This window comes from Schistosoma haematobium, chromosome 1 (genome assembly GCF_000699445.3).
Source record: "Schistosoma haematobium chromosome 1, whole genome shotgun sequence".
Lineage (NCBI taxonomy): Eukaryota > Metazoa > Platyhelminthes > Trematoda > Strigeidida > Schistosomatidae > Schistosoma > Schistosoma haematobium.
In genome coordinates, this window is record NC_067196.1 from 65,335,022 (window position 1) to 65,354,378 (window position 19,357).

At 28.4% G+C, this 19,357-nt stretch overlaps 1 protein-coding gene across 1 annotated transcript in view; it reads right to left on the bottom strand.

The window, feature by feature from the left end:
- MS3_00001877 (uncharacterized protein) overlaps positions 1-19,357 on the bottom strand; it is a 121,222-nt gene that overhangs the window by 84,168 nt on the left and 17,697 nt on the right. The window contains exon 5 of the mRNA XM_051209383.1: positions 3,566-3,689. Coding sequence (XP_051074836.1) covers positions 3,566-3,689 — 124 coding nt within the window. The remainder of the gene's footprint in view (positions 1-3,565; positions 3,690-19,357) is intronic.

Below are 19,357 nucleotides of genomic sequence, written 5' to 3' on the forward strand. Positions count from 1 at the left end.
GAAATGTTTGCTATTAAATGGTATAATTATGTTAATTTTATTTATCATACTCGTCGATGCTAAATGTAATACAACTCGTTCTAATTATCTTTAAAAGAATCGAAAAAAAACGTTTGTAAGTAAATAATAATAATATTAGACAAGGTCATGTAGCCTCACGTAATCCCCTATTTGAATAGTAGTTGCATAATTTATAAACCATACTGTTTAGGTTTTTTTACATAAATAATTTAAAAAAAGAAGTTGAATATCATTGAATATTATCTATTTCAACTTTGAATACATTGTAATTGAAGAAACAATGACAAGGTTTAACTACATTAGACACGTTATATTCTTTATAAAATTTACTGAATTAAAATACAATGTATTCATGTGATTTGGAGTGGAACAATAAATTCCAATTGTAGTAGGTCTATTAAAACAAACCCAGATTGTCATTTCGCAAACTGCAAATAGTCATATATATTGATAGGCCTAAAAACAAAGTCATCTCTATTGTTCCACTGTCATTATATAATGTTTCTTTTCAATTGTTTAAAACGCTTTATACTAACGTCGTTAATATAATAGAAAAATGAGATTCCCCTTGAATAAAAAACAAATTTGTATCGTGAAAATCATGATAGGTAAAAGGTTTTTTAAGGAAATCCTAGTAATTAAATAAATAGGCGATCTAGGAGGAAAGCATTCCACAGACACAAATGGATATCACGACAACAAACGTGTTTCAAAATTAATCAATGATAGCGAGAGAAATATAACCTTTGGAAAAAAAATGGATTCCCTGGAAAACTCATAGTTATCAACATTGTTGATGAATTAAATACAAGCTAAACGTGGAGTTAAAAAAGCCCCAGATAAAATATAAATTATACAGATTTAAAAAACATTAAAAGAAGGATTGATAACTAATTTTTGAGTATAAAAAATCAATTATTAGGGTCATGGTAGAATACTTGCAAATGTCACTTTAGTACATGGAGTTCCGGTTTAAAATGATTAATTACCAATGCCTCTACACCTGAAAATTTATAGAATTGTGTTCCATTTTAACTCAGTTGTTTCACCATGTAAATGAATAAGAAGTAGCTAGTGACTCATTGCAGCCAGATTTAAAAATATATTTCCCTAAATTCTTTTTTTTAGAACTACTTAGGGTAATTCTAGAAAACGTAATTAGACAGCAACCGTTTCTTGCGTCCAATATAAGCTGTTTCACAAGTGCACGTGAATTTACAAACAGCATAGATATTTCCCAAAAGAGGAGCTAACTTTTAACCTATACACAAAAGTAGTGTGTCTGGAGACGATAATATGAAGTTTGTCTATATAACATTTTTTTCCAGATTTCATAAATTCGTTTTTAAGAATTCGTGACAATAGTATCCTTTTTAAACTCAATGCTCATAAAAGTTTTTTTTTCAACAGCAGGTAATTTTGACCTATGGTTTCACTGGATGAACCTGGAACGATGGTCATTTTTGATTAGTACTAACTGGAGTTGGGGACGTTCATTGTCTATTGCTTCTTCGAAGCATATTCACTTAATACTCAAGGATAAAAAGCAAATCAAGTTTCTCGTTGTGCTTAATGGAACGCAGCTTTGAAAATTCAAGCATTGACCATTCCATGTTAATTTGCTTACATTTATTCACCAAAGATATACATATTTTTCTATGAACTTTATCAGTATTATCTCATTCTGGAATGCTAGTTTAAAAGCTTTCTAATTAATAAACAGTATCACGAACGTAACGGTATGCTTTATTTTGTATACCATTGTAAATAACTTGATAATCATCAAAATGTTCATTCATCACATGAATAAGAAATTATAACATAGAGGTCGTATCAGGTCACATAGCCACCATAAAATGAACATAAAAATCTATAGATCTGAATATGTTATGCTAGATCTTAAAAATAAAGTGGGAAATTTTAAACTAATCATTACAATGTATTTAGTTTCAAATCAAAATTTTTACTTAATGGAAGGCATTTCACATAAGTGTTTAAAGAGTTATTCGGAATAATGAAACTTGATAAACTTTTTGATATGTGCAACGATTTAATGTTGTGATAATTATCAGTTTACATTTTCTTTACGAAAACCTTTGCTCTACATCAAATCAGTAAAATGATTCTCACTGTGTAATGAAGGTTTACACCTCTAATGGATGTTTTGGGTGGTGTGGTTTTCACTTATCTGAATTTAAAGAAACTATGTCAATTAGTCACAATATCAGTGATGAATCAAATAGGACATTCATTGACAATGGAAAGAAATCAAAATTAACTAGTCACAAAGGACGTCAGAAAAACTATGTGATTTTTTTAAAGTCATTTTTGCATAAACTCACTTTTACCTAAAGTCAGTATTATTAATGACTAGAAGTTCTAAAATTCAAGGTACCCATGTCGGAATGAATTTATTGCATTCATTTTAAATAAATTAAAAATATTTACACTATATCCATGATAAAGTATTTAAATTAAACAACTGAAATGTTAATTGACAAGTTAAGAATAGGTTGGTATCAGCAATGTACACCAGAATATGTCGACGTTTTCTAAGTTAGAATTCTTATTGTTAATTAAAGCCAACAAGCGGAACATGAAATAGATGAGGTAAAAATAAAGCCATTTGCATAATAAGATAGGAAGAGAGAAAATTTTGAAAAAGCAGTATATGCAAAATAAATACTGTAAAAATATGAATGAGTAACTATAATGTTTTTTATAAAGTGATTGATCGTATTAAAATAAAAAAAGGATTCGCTTACTACCCAGTTAACTTAATTGAACAATGTTACGACAGAAAATCAAAGAAGTTATTTGAAAAAAGCCTAAAAATACAACCACAGTGTTGATGTAAAATACATGTTTATAAACCTTTAAGACTAGTAGACTAAATAGTAATGTGGTTCTTTTTAAATAATTCACTATTAAAGCTTTTAAATCATACAATTCATAACACAGAATTTAGTTACAATACAGTCTCTAATGATCTTCGATTATAAGTAGATAAGTAATAAGTTGGCCAAAGGGATTTTATTTATTTGTCGAAGATAAAACTCCCTAGCTTGTAGCTTCGTTATGTGTTTAGTAATTTGCTTGTTGATCAGATGCAAATTTTCTGACTTTATGGAGTTATAATATGTAAGAGTGATTATCCACCAGTCTGACCGTTTTAAAACAAAAACTTCAGGCAGTTGCCATTTTTTTTATGATGGGACCCAGTCAGCTACTTAGCATTATTAGATTTATAACATTTTAATCAAATTTAAAGTGATGATCAACCAACTGCAGTGGTTTTTCATACTTCTAAACCATTGAACCACACTTGATATTTTTTGCACTGCCCAACAGTTTATGATTGAATAATCGATTTTTATACATTAATTTCTAAGTAATTTATAAGACTTTTTGATAATTTGACGCCAATTACCGAGTTATTTTGACAAAATTTTACGTATTCCGGTTTTCTGATCACGCAATATATATTAATAGAATAAAACTCTAACACGGATAAAAACAATCAACAAATGATAGTAATACTTACATTAGATTACGATGGCACTCAGCAATTTTTTTCAACATTTCGTCGCTAGGTTGATTGAGCAAATGTAAACCAAATAAATATGAATGATCTTGATAAAGATCTTCCAGAAAATCACCAATTTTCGCTGTTTCAGTTTGGTTTTATATAAAAGAAAAATTGAAAGCAATATGATATAAATTAACATTAAAATAAATTGTTGACTTGGAAACATGATACACGAGAAGTAGTTTTGTAAATATTAGGCATTCATTGTTAGTTAACAAAATTTGTTATAAGTATCAGCAGAATGCATATGATGAAAACTTTCTTTACAATAATGTCACTTTCAAAATATTTGTAACTTTAGCTTTTCATTGTATAAAATACTTATCATAGCTGTTTCCGCCTTAAGACTTCAGAAATGATTGAATTCCCCAGATTTAATCATGTAGTAGTTTCGGATAGGTACTGCTGAGTAGCCCCATATTATGTCAAAAGAGCTAGCTGTGCATTGTTTCTTAGCGCAAAGTGTATGTTTAATGAAAATCAGTCCGTAACGTGAAAAAATAGAAAATATTCCAAAAATGTATTCATAATAAATATCAAATTAAAAACTGAATACGCAGCCATGTTCATTATGTAAAAATGCTTCATATCTTTTGCTGTCACCTTCTCAGTATTGCTTTAATTCGCTGTGGATGTAAGAAGTTACCCTGAAAGGTGTACTTTAGAATAGTGTATATCAAATGTTGTAATAGTTTTGCTTATGGATGATTCTAAAAATTAATAAAACATTTTAATTGTGATGTGCACATCAATTGTTAAAATTAGTTCAAAGTAGCTTAAATAAACTTCTTAACAATCACATCATTTCGAAACATACAGTTGTCTTACAGGTAGTATATATATATATATATATATATATAAATTTGTTTATCGGAGTTACTATATTGATGGAAAGTTATCAATTCATTATTACATGTAGTATTCCGCTAGTGAATAAATTAAAAAATCTAGATTATGTTAAGTGACTAGTTTGGTATGTATTTTCAAAATTAAAATTAAGTTGGCAACAAAACTATAAGTTAATAAATTTACATAACGTCAAATACAAGAAATTCTCATCAATACAATCTTACTCAAATTGAGCTCGCTATATACTCTGTGTTGTAAACTGATGGATATAATTTTGACCGATATTTATATACTTACATTCAAATGACAATCATTAACAAGTTAAGAGTTATTATCCAAGGTAAATTATCTCATTATAAGCAACCATCTTTGGTCACATAATACAATATTAGTATTCATTTAAACATAGAACAAAAACTTATAGCAATGTAGATAAACGTTGACTTAAAGCTGAGGTTTTGTGTAGCAACGCTAATACAGCGCGCCATTGTAAAATATTTTCAGCTTCCCGGGCAGCCTGCTTGAAAATAAGGGCTATCTGTTCCTACCATCCAAATATTTCAACAATTTATCTATAGTTGTTTGTTTTAATACGTCATTGTATCTATTAATTGCATAACCTATTCAGGTGTGTATATGAAAAGTTTAAAACTATTCACTATACAAATTACAAAACAGTACAATCAGAGACATCGTGGTGACTGATAAAATATGTTGAAAAGAATGAACATCATTCAAATGTCTGTTACTAAAATACTGACATCTAACTAGCGATTACTCACTATTTATCGTCAGGATAGATGGAGAAATAAGGCAAAGAAACTTGTTCAGAATTCCATATTGTACCAAAAAACATAATATTATATTAATAATATAAATAATAACCGTTTTACTGATCCAATCAGTCTGGAAAATATAAGTTTCAAAAGCAAAACTGCTCAAACACCCAGAGATTCCCAAATTATGCAAATGTATACAATCTCTCACTTTCAAACATTTCCAGGTAATACTGAAAACCTATCTCTGAACATTACCTACCAGGAGTGTACTTTCATCTAGATATTTATAACAGTAGTCCTAAACAGAACGAAACGCACGTCATGAATTCAACTGCTAACTACTCTTCATCTCTGTTTCAAAATCTGTATTATTGTTTTGATTAAAGTCAACTGTTACATACATCTGAACTACGAATCCTTTTAAAAAAACTTTTTTATAATAATGATGTGTGTTTAGTTAATCCATCATACAGAAAAGATAAAAGTAACTTCTTATGATAATCAGAACAATATAGGTTTATAAATAAACTGTACAAAAATTAGAATTGAATAAAATACTGGTCATAATCCTATCAGTTGACATTATTGCCAACTGAAAATATATAGTACAATAAGATAATTGTAAGAATTACACAGAAAATGAGTTAATGCAAAACGAGAGATAATGTGACATATATAATATCTTCTTCATTGATTCATATAATTGTTCGAATGAATTAGATGTGATTAAAATAAACAATAAAATTTATAACACTATCAATAACTAATTAAATCCCCTTCTTTTAATCGTTTCATCCTAAATAATAATTGAGAATATTTTTGACATGAAATTAATTAAACAAAAAGAAAAGGTAGCCAACTATTTTATAAAACCAAAATAAGTAATGTGTTCAATGAATGGTAGATTTATGCAAATTACAAACCTTTCATTCTATAAACACATTTATAAAATGAATAATTAAATATGTTATGATGAATATACGATAGCCTAATGATCAATTTGCTAATCATTCAATAGAGAAAAAAATGTGTAATCTAGTGTAATATGAGAGAAAATCGAACTAAATTTTATATGATGGACTTAGCAAGCCCATTTGTAATTAACTAATAAATGGAACAACATTATCTCCCTATTATGTTAAATCATATTGCCTGTTAATTCTATGAAACTTTATATTAAACAACTGAGATGGAAAGATGGAAATTAATTTTTAAAAAATTAGTGTTAAGTAGAATCATAAAAATATATCTAAGCGACAAAAAAAAACACTTACACATAACTATGACGTTACTTGATCAATAAAAAAACTGAAAACCGAATCAAACTTTGTACATTTATGCATCAAAATTTCATAAAATATAAATATTGAAAAAAAAAAGTATTTACATTATGAAATTATATTATATCAAGAAAACACTTAAAACTACAGGCAACTGCTTCATCTCAAATCCTGAAGTTTTTTAAATTTGATCTCATATGATACCATGAACCCATATGGATGTATGGATACAAAACAAGTTTCTAGCGTTCTTTTTGTTTTCAGTATTTCTCTACAGAAAAATCTGCCTCATATAACAAGTTTAAGAAATTAAAAGTAAATTTATTAAGAGAATAATAATTATGACATCATAAAGAGGATTCATAAATTTAATTAATACATTTTATGTCAACATATCAATGTTAGATGTATCTTAATGATAAGTAAAATTCTAAATTGACTAACACATATAAAACTTGAATAATTTTGTATTTGATTCATGCATAGGATATAAGTAATAATATAATTATAAATTTTCATTAACATCACCAGCACTTCCAGGTCACAATGAATTATGTATAAAAAGATATCTACACATTAACTCAATTTAAACAAAGTAAAGTAAAAAAAAATGTAAAAGTCGTTTTCCTGAAAACACAACAGTAACATCATTTAATAATTAAAAGAATGATTCATCAACTGAAAAACCTTTTGATTGTTAATTATCATGAGAAAACAGAAGATGTAGAATAAACCCGAAAAAAGGGAGAAAATTCAGTGCCTTGAGAGGAACAAATTGTTTTATTAAAAGCAACTAGTGCTTCATTGATGATACTTTATTTGGGATGAGTAATATCAGTGCTTTGATTCAGTAGACCGTGATATATATATAATGTATTTCAAGATATTCTATTCAAGACATGGATTAAAACTAGCTGATAATAATCTCAATAGTAAATGGTTTCTTAGGAATGCAAAGGATAAATTGTTTTTGTTCACGTTGAATAATAATGCAAAAAAAAATTATTTATATATATTGAGGCTTGACAATCTTTCCAATACTCTTAAGTTAATAAAAGCCATGTTAATTTTAGTAACTACTGTTGAGAGGCGATTGCACAAGTTCTAGTGGGAAGTAAAGACCGGTGAATTCCAGCTATGTCGAGAGCAAGTTAATTCCACTTAAATATATCATCCATCGGATTTCAGTTTAGTGGCCCTAAATCTATGGTTTCTCTGTGAGATCTGAAGGTCCTGGTCTGATTCTTTTTGAGATCGTGAGTGTTTACTGCTGTGCAAACCCATACTGAAATGAAATAGCTGCATAATATCTCTATGTTTCAATGTTTATTTAAGATTAGTCAGCGATATATATATATATATATATATATATATATATATAGAGAGAGAGAGAGAGAGAGAGAGATGTTGGCTTGGTTAATCAAAATATTTACCGAGCTTGAAGAACAAATAATACTCTTAGATTAAATATCAACAAAATAACAAGACTAGCGAATTTTTATTCAACTAAGATTATCTATTTAACAGAAAAAATGTCAATCACCATATGCCAATAATTTTTTCTGAGAAAACATTTACTTTATTTTTATAATAGAACTCACGTTTCCCAAAAGAGGAGATTAAATATTTCGGAAAATATTTGCTGATACGACGTAGTTGGTCTATTTTTTGTGAAGAAAATATAAATCATGATGTTTGTGAAGTTAGCCGCGACTGTTTAGTAAACTTTGCACATTTTTAAAAAAAATCCTAATAAGTTACAAACTTAACGGAAAACATTTTCCGGAACCTGTTTTATGAATTAAACATTTTCCCATGGTGAAGGTGGACGATGATTTGAAGAGTAATACTAGTAATTTTATATTTTGTTCAATTGTATACTTAAGAATAAAAATAAAATTAAAAAATCCAAAGTAATCACATATCTGTGAATTATATGAAGTTGAATAGAACATATATTGATGAATATATTACTCCAACTTTTTCACAAATTATTATCATTGTTATTGTTACAAAGAACACTTAAAATCACCTTTTTAGTACAATGTATTTCGCTAACCAGAAAAACGAAGACACGGTAGATCTTTTATATGCAATCTAAACTCCAAAAACGTTTTTTATTTACATTAAATAATAGGAAAGAAGAATATTGCTAAGTTTATGTAGACATGATATGTCTTGCTAAATTTAAGTAAAAAGTCTAATAAACATGAGTAGTTGGACCCTTTGACCAATTCAAAACTAATTGTATTTCTTTAAAATATAAATAAACATCTTGAATTATGTCACTTAATTGGATATTATTGCAGTTCAGTTAAACGAAATTCTTAAGCAAAGAATTAAGTAGCAACAGTATTGATCAGTGTATTCATGATGTTGACATAAATCAACACAGCTGTGAAGTAATCTACCATAAAAAACATACTGACCTGAATTGTAACATGTTATGTACATGTTAATTAAGATATTTGTTGAGTAAATAATGATAATTTCTATAACCATTTTCATAATACTTAAACAGTTAAAAGTAGATAACAAACAAAAATTTTGAAAGAAATGTTTCTATAAACTAGTTTATTTAAATACTATTCAATTCCATTGGATTTATTCAAGCATGAAAACTTCTACCTGATTACGTCAAAATGATATTAGAAACAATAAAAGAAAAAAGACATTTAGATGTATTCAACTGGTTAATGACATTCACAATTGTACACTTTGTACACAGAGGAAGATAAATCTTTTTTTAGTGGAAAGCATTTACCAAGATAGTAAAAATACAAATCGCTATGAGACGGGATACAGAAATAACGTTTAAAATTATTTGAATGAAAATTCATGTAAACAATAAACTTTCCATTAATCACTATCTATTTTCTATCTAACTGCTTTCATAAGATATACACATATATAATAATGACAACAGTGTTTTGCTAATAACTGTATGAACAACAGTTCACTGTAGGTATCAGCATGCAAAGAGAAGTCCATGCAAAAACCAATGATATGATAACATAATAAATGGAGGACTGTCATTCTTATCTTGATAGTTTTGCAATCAGAACTGATGATATGGTAATTGTAGGTAATGAAAACAGAAGAGAACCATATTACGGAGAAAAAAAACAAAATCGTCATTCACATTGGTTAAATATTTATTGTTTTATTTTGTACAACAAACAGATTTCCGAACAACTTGCCACACAGTTTATTCATTTACTTGTTATAGGAAGGTTGTCAAGCGTCTATTGAATACAAGAGTATATATGAAAATGACAATTCTCAAAAATACTTGGGTTGTATTTTTGAATAATGCAGTAATTTCACATCGCATTTGAATACAAGATAAATAGAAATTCAAACATTACCGTTCCCTTCAGTTTTATTATTGCAAGCTGACAGTAGTGACTTGAGCAAATGTTATGAAAGTTCAAAGATTTTACATATCACTCTGTATTTAATATTTACACATATATGATGAAAATATCGACAAACGAGAGATGTTGGACTTTTTAATAACGCCCCTCCCCAGCCATCAAATTCATCAGTGAAGAGGATAAAGACGATAGTATAGCTCCCTTGAAGTCCTACTTTCTAGAATGATAGATGGTTCCATAAAAAGAAATATATTTTTAAAAAAATGGACGGATCAGTACACCCATTTCCAAAGCTTCACACCTCTTCAATAAAAACTAAATTTGGTTAAATGTCTCACACGGAATCAAGCTATTGTGTTCTGAGGATAGTGTAGTCAGCGAAATAGATATACCATAGAACACATTTCGAAATAATGGCTATCCAGACAATTTCATCGGAAAATTCCTAGTGGAAGGTAATAAAAAATAAGAAATTTTGACTCATTCAGTGAAAAACCCTATATCTGAAACTGGACTTTGAAGGGGACATAGCAGGTGATATTTTAACACGTAGACTAAAAGGATCTGTTAAAAGGACGTTTCACTCCCCCCGACCTACATATAATTTTCGCAATTAAACCAGTACTTACACAAAAGATCAAGCATATGTTATCGATGATGGGCTCCTTCGTGTGTGTATACCAACTCAACTGCTCCTGTGGAGCTAGAGACATTGGCCGTACTCAAAACGGTTAATCCTTGCATGTTCGTGAACATGTACCAGCATGGTTAAGAAAAGGAGTTACTGAATCGATCAACAGTACTTTTTTTTTCTTACTTGGTAGATACTGAACATCATATCAAAATAGAAAATGCTTTCTCTGTTTCATATCAAGTTCCAAAAAATCTACTTCAGCGAACTAGATTACGGCTACTCTACATAGCCGAAGTCATCTGGATCAATTCCAGAAAACCAAACTTATGTAGCCAGAAAAGGTATATCCAGCCTATATGTTTATCTTGGCCTACGACTGGATCATCAGATACCTAACCTGAGTATTACGAACCTTCTAGCTCCTTACCACTTTTTTGATTACATCTATCTTAATCTTCACATCCATCTTTCCCAATTCACGTGACCCCTTTTTTATCGCAACTACTTTGATAACACCCCCTTATTACATATTATATTCACATAATTATATTATTATTACGATTTCTATTATCATTATTACCTCAATTAACAAAACGAAATCCTCCTACTATGCATTTCATTCACATGATTTTTTTCATTTTTGCTATATTACCATTATACTGATTGTGACTTGACACTGCTCCAAATCATTCTGATCTTTATCGAATGACCTTTCTAATTTACAAATAACACAATTTTGAAGCATATATTTCGTAACAGATGCAAACGTTCACCATTTTTAACATATAAGATTGTCAAATTCATTAATATATGCTTTATTTTGGCCTGTGTAAAATACGAAATTATGGGCTTATAACTGCTAAGCCTGATGATGAAGTTAATGAAAACCATTGTTCGCTCAAATGTTCCTCATTTTTGAATATCCTTTGTGGATTTTTAAACTACTTATATTTAAACATTTATTTCAAGCAGTGTACCTTCGATAGATATATTTTAAAGCCGAAATACAGGTTATTGTTACTAGGCAAAACATTTAAGGTCGTTCAAACAACTGAGAAAATATATTATCTTAAAATAGTTCAGTAAAATACTGAAAAAAATAAAAAAGATTTCCAATACGAAACAAAAAGCGAATGAATTTTTATGTAACCAGAAAATGACAAAATAGTTATATTTACATAGAATTAGTAAACAGAAAATATTGATGGTAATACATACCACATATAGTGTTAATTTTGAAAAAGGTAAACTTGTCACAATGAATCATTAAAAGACATTTGTACACATCAAAACTAAATTATGTAAAAAAACGTAAGTCACCTAAAGTTGTGAGATACTGATAAGAATGTATTTTAACAGACTGTAGTCTTGTTACTGAAATCAATTTTTTATTGAGATTATAATGACGGTGACCGATATGAAAGCTGCAATCTAAAGTCTGATATTACAAAACAGACTATCAGGAGTATCTCAGACAGCTGATTCACCAACGAGTTATTTAGTTCATTTCTGATTACTTTCATCCGTCTAACAGCATCTGGAAGGGAATCCGGTGCATAAACGTAACTTTCAATTAACATCTATATATGTTTCCTATAAATACCACAAATAATAACACCACTAAGTGATTAGGTTTATGTGGTGCATAATCGACCACTAACATATTAGGACTATTACTTTTCAACATAAATAAATGCATAATTTTGACAAGTAATACTTCAATAGCCTAATAAATATATAAATGGTTAATGTTCATAAACAATTCAGCTTAATTTGAATCGGTAAACAGACCTTATGAAAATAGATGGAAGTGCAAAAGTCCACTATTGCTCGTTGTAAGATTAAGAAACTCAGAAGTTATTTATACATTGAAGGAGAACCAAAATTCAAGATGAATTTACTTTGAAATATATAATTGGTCCATGGGAAAATCGAAGCATTAAATGCATGAATTTCATTTTAAAATAAAAATATAAAATAAGAGGAGAGAAAAGATAATAAAAACAAAACTGAAAGTAGATTTAGGTGCATTTTAAATTCACTGAATAGTGTACAAATGGAGTAAGAAAAAAAAAGAAAGTTTTTTTTAATTTTGGGTATTATTTATTAAAGTTACAAAAGATGAAAAATTAGAGATGAGATATAAGTAAAAGAAAAAATTTATCCACTTGGTCTATACATTAATATGACTGTTTCTTTCTTACTTAGTGATTAACTTTTAATGTCTGGTTGTTTTCGTTCCTTATTTTTCTTTTATATTGTGTCGATAATGTTCGTTTATTTATATTGAAATGAAAATGGCAAATAGAAAATGTGTAGTTTAATCATTTCTTTATCAAACAATACAAAGTGAATTATAATGCAGATAATTTATATTATGGTATGAGTTATATTAGAGCATTTGAATTAAAAATTAAACTGTTTCCAAGAAAAAGCTCATTTAAAATTTTTTTTATTATTATTTGGTAAGTTTGTACAATTATTCTAAACATTACCAGTATTCTTTACTTTATAAATTTCTTTGTCTAGAAATATTTCAATACAAGTTTTCACTTTAGTCTGACATTTATGAATGTTATCAAATTTTTCTTTAGGTTTTTACATTCTATTAGGAAGTAATGAGTATCTGCATCTCATTCATCAATGAAGCTTTTCAGTTAATTCAATTTCATGTTTGACTTTTATGTTTTCTTGATCTTTTGTATTACATACAGTCATTTCGTTTACGAAATTATATGTGAGCACTGCCTAAGTAGCCGTTTTGTAAGCTGTTGTGATCTGATCGGTTGTTAACTTTAAAAAATAATCTCTTAATTTTTTAACTAAATTAAGCTTTTATTTTAGTTTGCTATAGGATTGATTTCTGCCTAACCATATTTAGTCTTCTTGAAGTAATTTGAATTTTTATAGTAAATCCAGTATGTGTTCCATTACAAAAGGTCTTCTGAATTTCGACGTATAATAACTCATTTTCAACAGTCTCCGAGATTTATTTTTTGGGATCCTTTGTTATCTTTTAAAATAAATCTTAGTTGTTTGCACTGAAATTCTGAGGCTATTAAATCACTTCTGTTTAAGCTAAGTATGAAAAAACACATTTAGACGACAATACGATAAACTATTTATGCCTATAGAACGATCATAGTCATAGATTATTAAATTAAAAGAAGGCAATATTGTGCTCATTGAGTGTGATCAAATACAATGAAGACAGTGAAGAAAAAGCAAATCCTTGATAAATATAGATTAGACAATAGAATCACTGGTAAAATTAATATCACTCGGTCAATTAAACGTTTTATACTTTATAATGCAGAAATTCATACATTCTAAATGTTTTGGTAATTCTGGGTTCTATAAGGTAAAAATTTTAATTTCAAAAAATTTTGAAATAAGAAACGTTTGGCAAACATAAAAACTCAGTCTACAACAAATAATATCACCATAATCACCTACCTCTTAAATATAGTAAAATAACTGGGGATTTTAGCGGCTAAATTGATCTAATCTTAACTTCACTACACCTTTGTATGCATCATTATTTCTCTGGAGAACTGAGACTCTATGCCAAATGTTAAAGTATCAAATGAAAAACCTAACTCTTTGATATAAACGAACAGATTGTAATAATTACACTTTATTTAGAGTTTTATGCTTATATCACAAGTTAAAAAAACATGAATTGACTTCGAATTTTACTGAATAAGAGACAGTTAGTTTCATAATGCCATAAACATATTTCAGTGATTTAACTTTTTAGTAAGCTATCTTAATACACATGCTGATAAGATTGAAAGGAAATCAAGAACAATACAACAACGAACATACTTTTTAAAAAAAAGTTATTACATAACACGTTTTGTTTGTAATAGCAGGGGGTGAGAAAAGATTTCATGGAAAAAACGACAAACAATCTTCCTTCACATATAATGAACAATGAGGTATGGCCGGAGGTAGTCAACAGAAAACCCTAGATTTGAGTTTCATGCTATTCGGTATTCATCAGAAATTCGTACCTTTAATCTTAGGGCGATAAATGCAAATTGGGGGATTTAAGACCGCGTAACTCAGCATTTCCCTTGCACTTCCTAACGACACTAGAATTAAAGATCACTTACTTGTAATATAATTGTTGCCATAAAGTAATCTGTGTCCTGGGAGTGAAGCTAAGAAGTTAAAATGATCTAACAGTTAAGTAAATTTATCCTAAAAGTATCAGTTTCGATGATGTCGCTTTACTGAGTCCTGTGTGTTTGACATTGTCGATAGTTTGGCACCAATATACAGCGTTTTTTAATACATATAGAAGCAATATCAGTTATTTTAATCACAATGTTGTCAGTTTTAACAATAAGCACAGCTCACAAGCTAATAAAATTCCAGCAATAATATGTAAACAGAATAACTCAAGGGCGAAAGAAAATAAACTCAATACATCGGAGATACAAAACCGACTAAAAATTTTGAAATCTTGCTCAAAGGTGAAAAAAGATCAGAGAACTTTCTGGCACTTGGGATTCGAAACTTAATAAATGTATTAAAATAGTCCTGATTTATCAGCCGTCGGGAAGATGATAAACAACCACAATGTTAAATGTAGTCAGGGAATAAAATATTAGAGACAATTGTGAAAACAATGAAAGAATCACCGTAGATGAAAAACTAATCATTCTAAAAACAGAGCTAGCTTTTCGTCACGTGTATAAGAATTATAATATCCTGTACCTTATTGCGGTTTGTGCTGAAAACATTATTTAGAAGAAGATTCAGGGCTTCACAATTCAACAATTCAGCTCGTGGAGTGCGCTATGACTAATATTGTTCTCTCGAACTACAAATTTCTATCATTTGAGAACTATTTGTGAAACAGACAATTAGCACTACTAAGCGAAGCCTTAAAAATGACTCTCTTGTAACGAGAATACCGAAAGTTTTTAAGTAGATATCATCAAAATTAAAGCACCTGTGTGTGGGGGTAGGGTTAAAACTACTAAGAATTTAGGACTGTAATTAACTGAATCTCTAACAGATAACACGGAAAAACATAAACTATAATAATTCGTGGCAGACAAATTAGATCACTGTAACATGACAAAACAATAAATTAATATTTTTGATAAACCAATAACAACTTCATGCATACACAGCACACTATGTCTAACAAAACGTAATCAGTCAACATAAACCAAACCCAAACCCGAACACTCAAATATAACTCAACAAGCTTGGATGATTACTTTATACAGCTTATCACTCAGATTTCTGAAACATGGCTCTCTCTACCTCTCTTTCTTTGGAATATTCCAAATTATAAATGTTCACTATCAGCGAATTCGATTAAATGATTATGTCTCTCTCCAAGAACTGTTATCCTAATTTCACATGGTGAAATTAAAATGAACTTTGAAATTAAAATTTTAACATTTTGAATATAGTAGTATATATTATGAAATGAATGTTTCTGAAAAGAAACTATACTTTTAGCTATTTAATCACATTTGAAATTGTAAAAATAATCCACTGGTCATAAATCACTTATTTTTGCATTCAGTACATCTATTAAGTGAGAATAATTGTATATCTTTCTGATATGATGTTGTATAACATTTATGTGTTATAATATCTTCTATTTTAATTGGTGATAAAATTAATTAGGGATTATTTCTTTCATGATACTCATCATAAAGAATTCCAATCATATGTGAAGTAACTAATGGTGAAAAAAAACATTGAATTGTCCTACACTTGTTGTCTATTATGGAATTAAACATTACATGTTTAGATATCAAAGCAGTATAATTTATCATTTAGACAATAGCTTCAAATGAATACGTTGTTTAATTGTACATTAAAAACAATTAAATTGAATATTTATCAATCTTTTCAAATTAATTATCATAAAGATATGTTTATTCTACATACCATAAAATTGACTTTACTTCATAAGTATTATACTTCATCATTAAAAAATAATCTTTTTTATGATCAATTATCTACCGAACAATATTATCAACAAGTTAATAACATGCTCTAATGTAATAATAACTACTGAATGTTATTAGGAAGATATTTTATTTACTTGTAACAGAATCAAGAAAATTGCTCAATTTTTATGAAATTATGTTTAAGACAATAAGATTTCCGAACCGTTTAATTAAAGTTATTCGGATATTGATGACCGATAAACAAGTAAATATGATTTCAGAATAATATTAAGAGGTCGATTAAAATGAACTGGGTTTCAGATTGATGAAATTCTGAACAATAAACTATTTATCATAACGTTTGAATGATTTAATGTCTACTGAGTCAACTTAATTTTAAAATTAACAAAAAAATTTTTTCAGTGTTTTCTTCATGTTTTTCCTGTTAAAATTCATTGACGTTAAAAGTAGGTTTGACAAAAACGCCACCCAATATCAAAACAAATTACTATCATTATTTAAAATTATACATTTGAAATATCGAAGGATTCATTAACTTTAATTATGGAACTGTAAAACTTATAAATAATGTTTTATTTAAAAAAAAGATCGCAAAAAATGAGAACTAATAAACTAACATCATTAAAATATACAACACTCGAACGAGAATATTAAATTGATGGATGAAATTGCTAACATGGTGAGGCTATAATTCATGGACGACCTCTGAGCGACCTTAGTGGCCTTGAGAATGTTCAACTACTTACTAAATGAGAGTTACAAACCTGTGTGAGGAATAAGGATTATAACTTTAGGGAAAGGAAATAGACTTAAAATTTTCATCACGAACTGACATCAGCTAAAATCCCAAAACGCTATATAACCAAATGAATGAATGAATTTTGCGTCAAAATCCAAGACCTATTATCTTAAACCTGGTTGGTCAGTTCATAAATTATAGTTCCACCGTTAATAGTAGTTACATTGAAAGTGTTCATCGTTAAAAATAAATAAAACTACTGATAACATTGATTAAATGAATTTCTGATATCAGTAATAAAAAGGGATAAAAAGTGAACAATGTTTCTGATAAATAAAATACAAGAAATAATTTGAATTAATAATATGTATACCAGTTTAGAAAGTGATTTGGGTTGAAAATAAAATGAAAAATGATTCTTGATAATTAGTTATAACAATTAGTGTCAACAGTGTTATAAGCCATGATATTTTTATGATAAAATAGCAAACTGTAAACACTATACAGTTAAACATTGTCTTAAATGGTTTATTTCTCCATGAATCAATGCTTATTTACAAAATATCTTATGGCTTTGTACTTGATTGTAATGATTAAATTGGAAATACATAAAATAATAGAATATTCAAATATCCATGAGGATTACTTTACCTTGAACTTTAAATGATAAAATGCAATAGTAAACTTATAACTAATCAAATTCAAAGGTGAAAGTAAATAATAATACTAATACTAATTGATAAATTTAAGTGTATTTTTAGTATAGTTGCGTAATGGCTACAGGTGGGGTTCAGGTCGCGCAATTCGTTCTACATGTGATTCGTCGACCGAATGTATCTTCATTTCAGTGTTTTTGAATTTATTTTGTTAGTAGCGAAGTGAACGAGGACACAAGTAGAGGACAATCGAATATATTTGGACAAAAAATTACAGAATCTCTTAGTAAAATCTGAGAACCATACAGTAAATACTTCATTTACAAAATATCAGTCAATCGTTTCAGACTTCATTGCTCCTTCATTTCCACACTAATCATTCTCTCTTCTCGTTCCCTTCTCTTTGATCTTCTTAAACTTCTGCCGCCAAGTACTTCACTTTCGATCGATGATACATACTACTTATATCTAGCGACATCAGTAGCACACACCAGTAGTGCGGTTAAATATGAAATTTAATAAGATGTGAGCATACGCAAATAATTTCTGCCTAAACATTCAAATAAATAATACCGTAATAAAGATTTACAAATACATGGATATTTGTGGATATACGATATCGAATGAGTTTAAAATAAAATAAAAAATCAGGTATTTTTAGTGCTTAAAAGAAATGTTAATAATAACAATGGAATAAATAACAAATAAAACGAATTACTGGCTTAAAAAAGCTCACTGAAATGATAAATGTATTAGGTGAAAGACTACATGCAATGTCATTGATTTATGTTCACAATTTTAAGCAGTCACTTCAATTTATTTGGAATAAGGAAGTGATATGTAGAATGTAAAGAAAGTGGTTACTTTATGTTTTGTACATCCTTGATAAATAATAATAAAAATTCTATAGGAGTGATTAATCTTAATGGTTCTCACACTTAAGGGTGAATCTATTTAAAAGTAATAATAATATTATTATCGGGAACATATTTAATTTGTTCGAGAAAAACAAATACCGTGATGAGAAAATGAAGTTTGTTAGAACATATAAATGAAATTGTCTGAAGAATAAAAAGATCAAACTACATCAACAGGAATATAATAACAATAGGGACAATGGAATGAGAATAACTTTATACGCCCCTACTTTTGATGTGTACATTAAAATAACACCAAAGTGGTTCTTATACCGACAAAACAGATTTATAATGACTCAAGAGAAATTTGAGTTTTTTATGTCCATGGCTTCAACAAATTCATGTATTAATCTATGAGCGTTTCCGTACACTGTCATAAAGATTCTTTATATATCACTCCTCAGATTGAATTTTAATTTGTTCATCAACAGACTGAATGTGTGTTTGACTAAACCTAAATAGTAGGAAGTGATAGTGATATGTATAGGGATGATTAAACATGTAACAAATAAATTGAAGTGATTATCATATGAATAATTAACCTTCCGTGTAAGATCGAAAAAGAGTATGT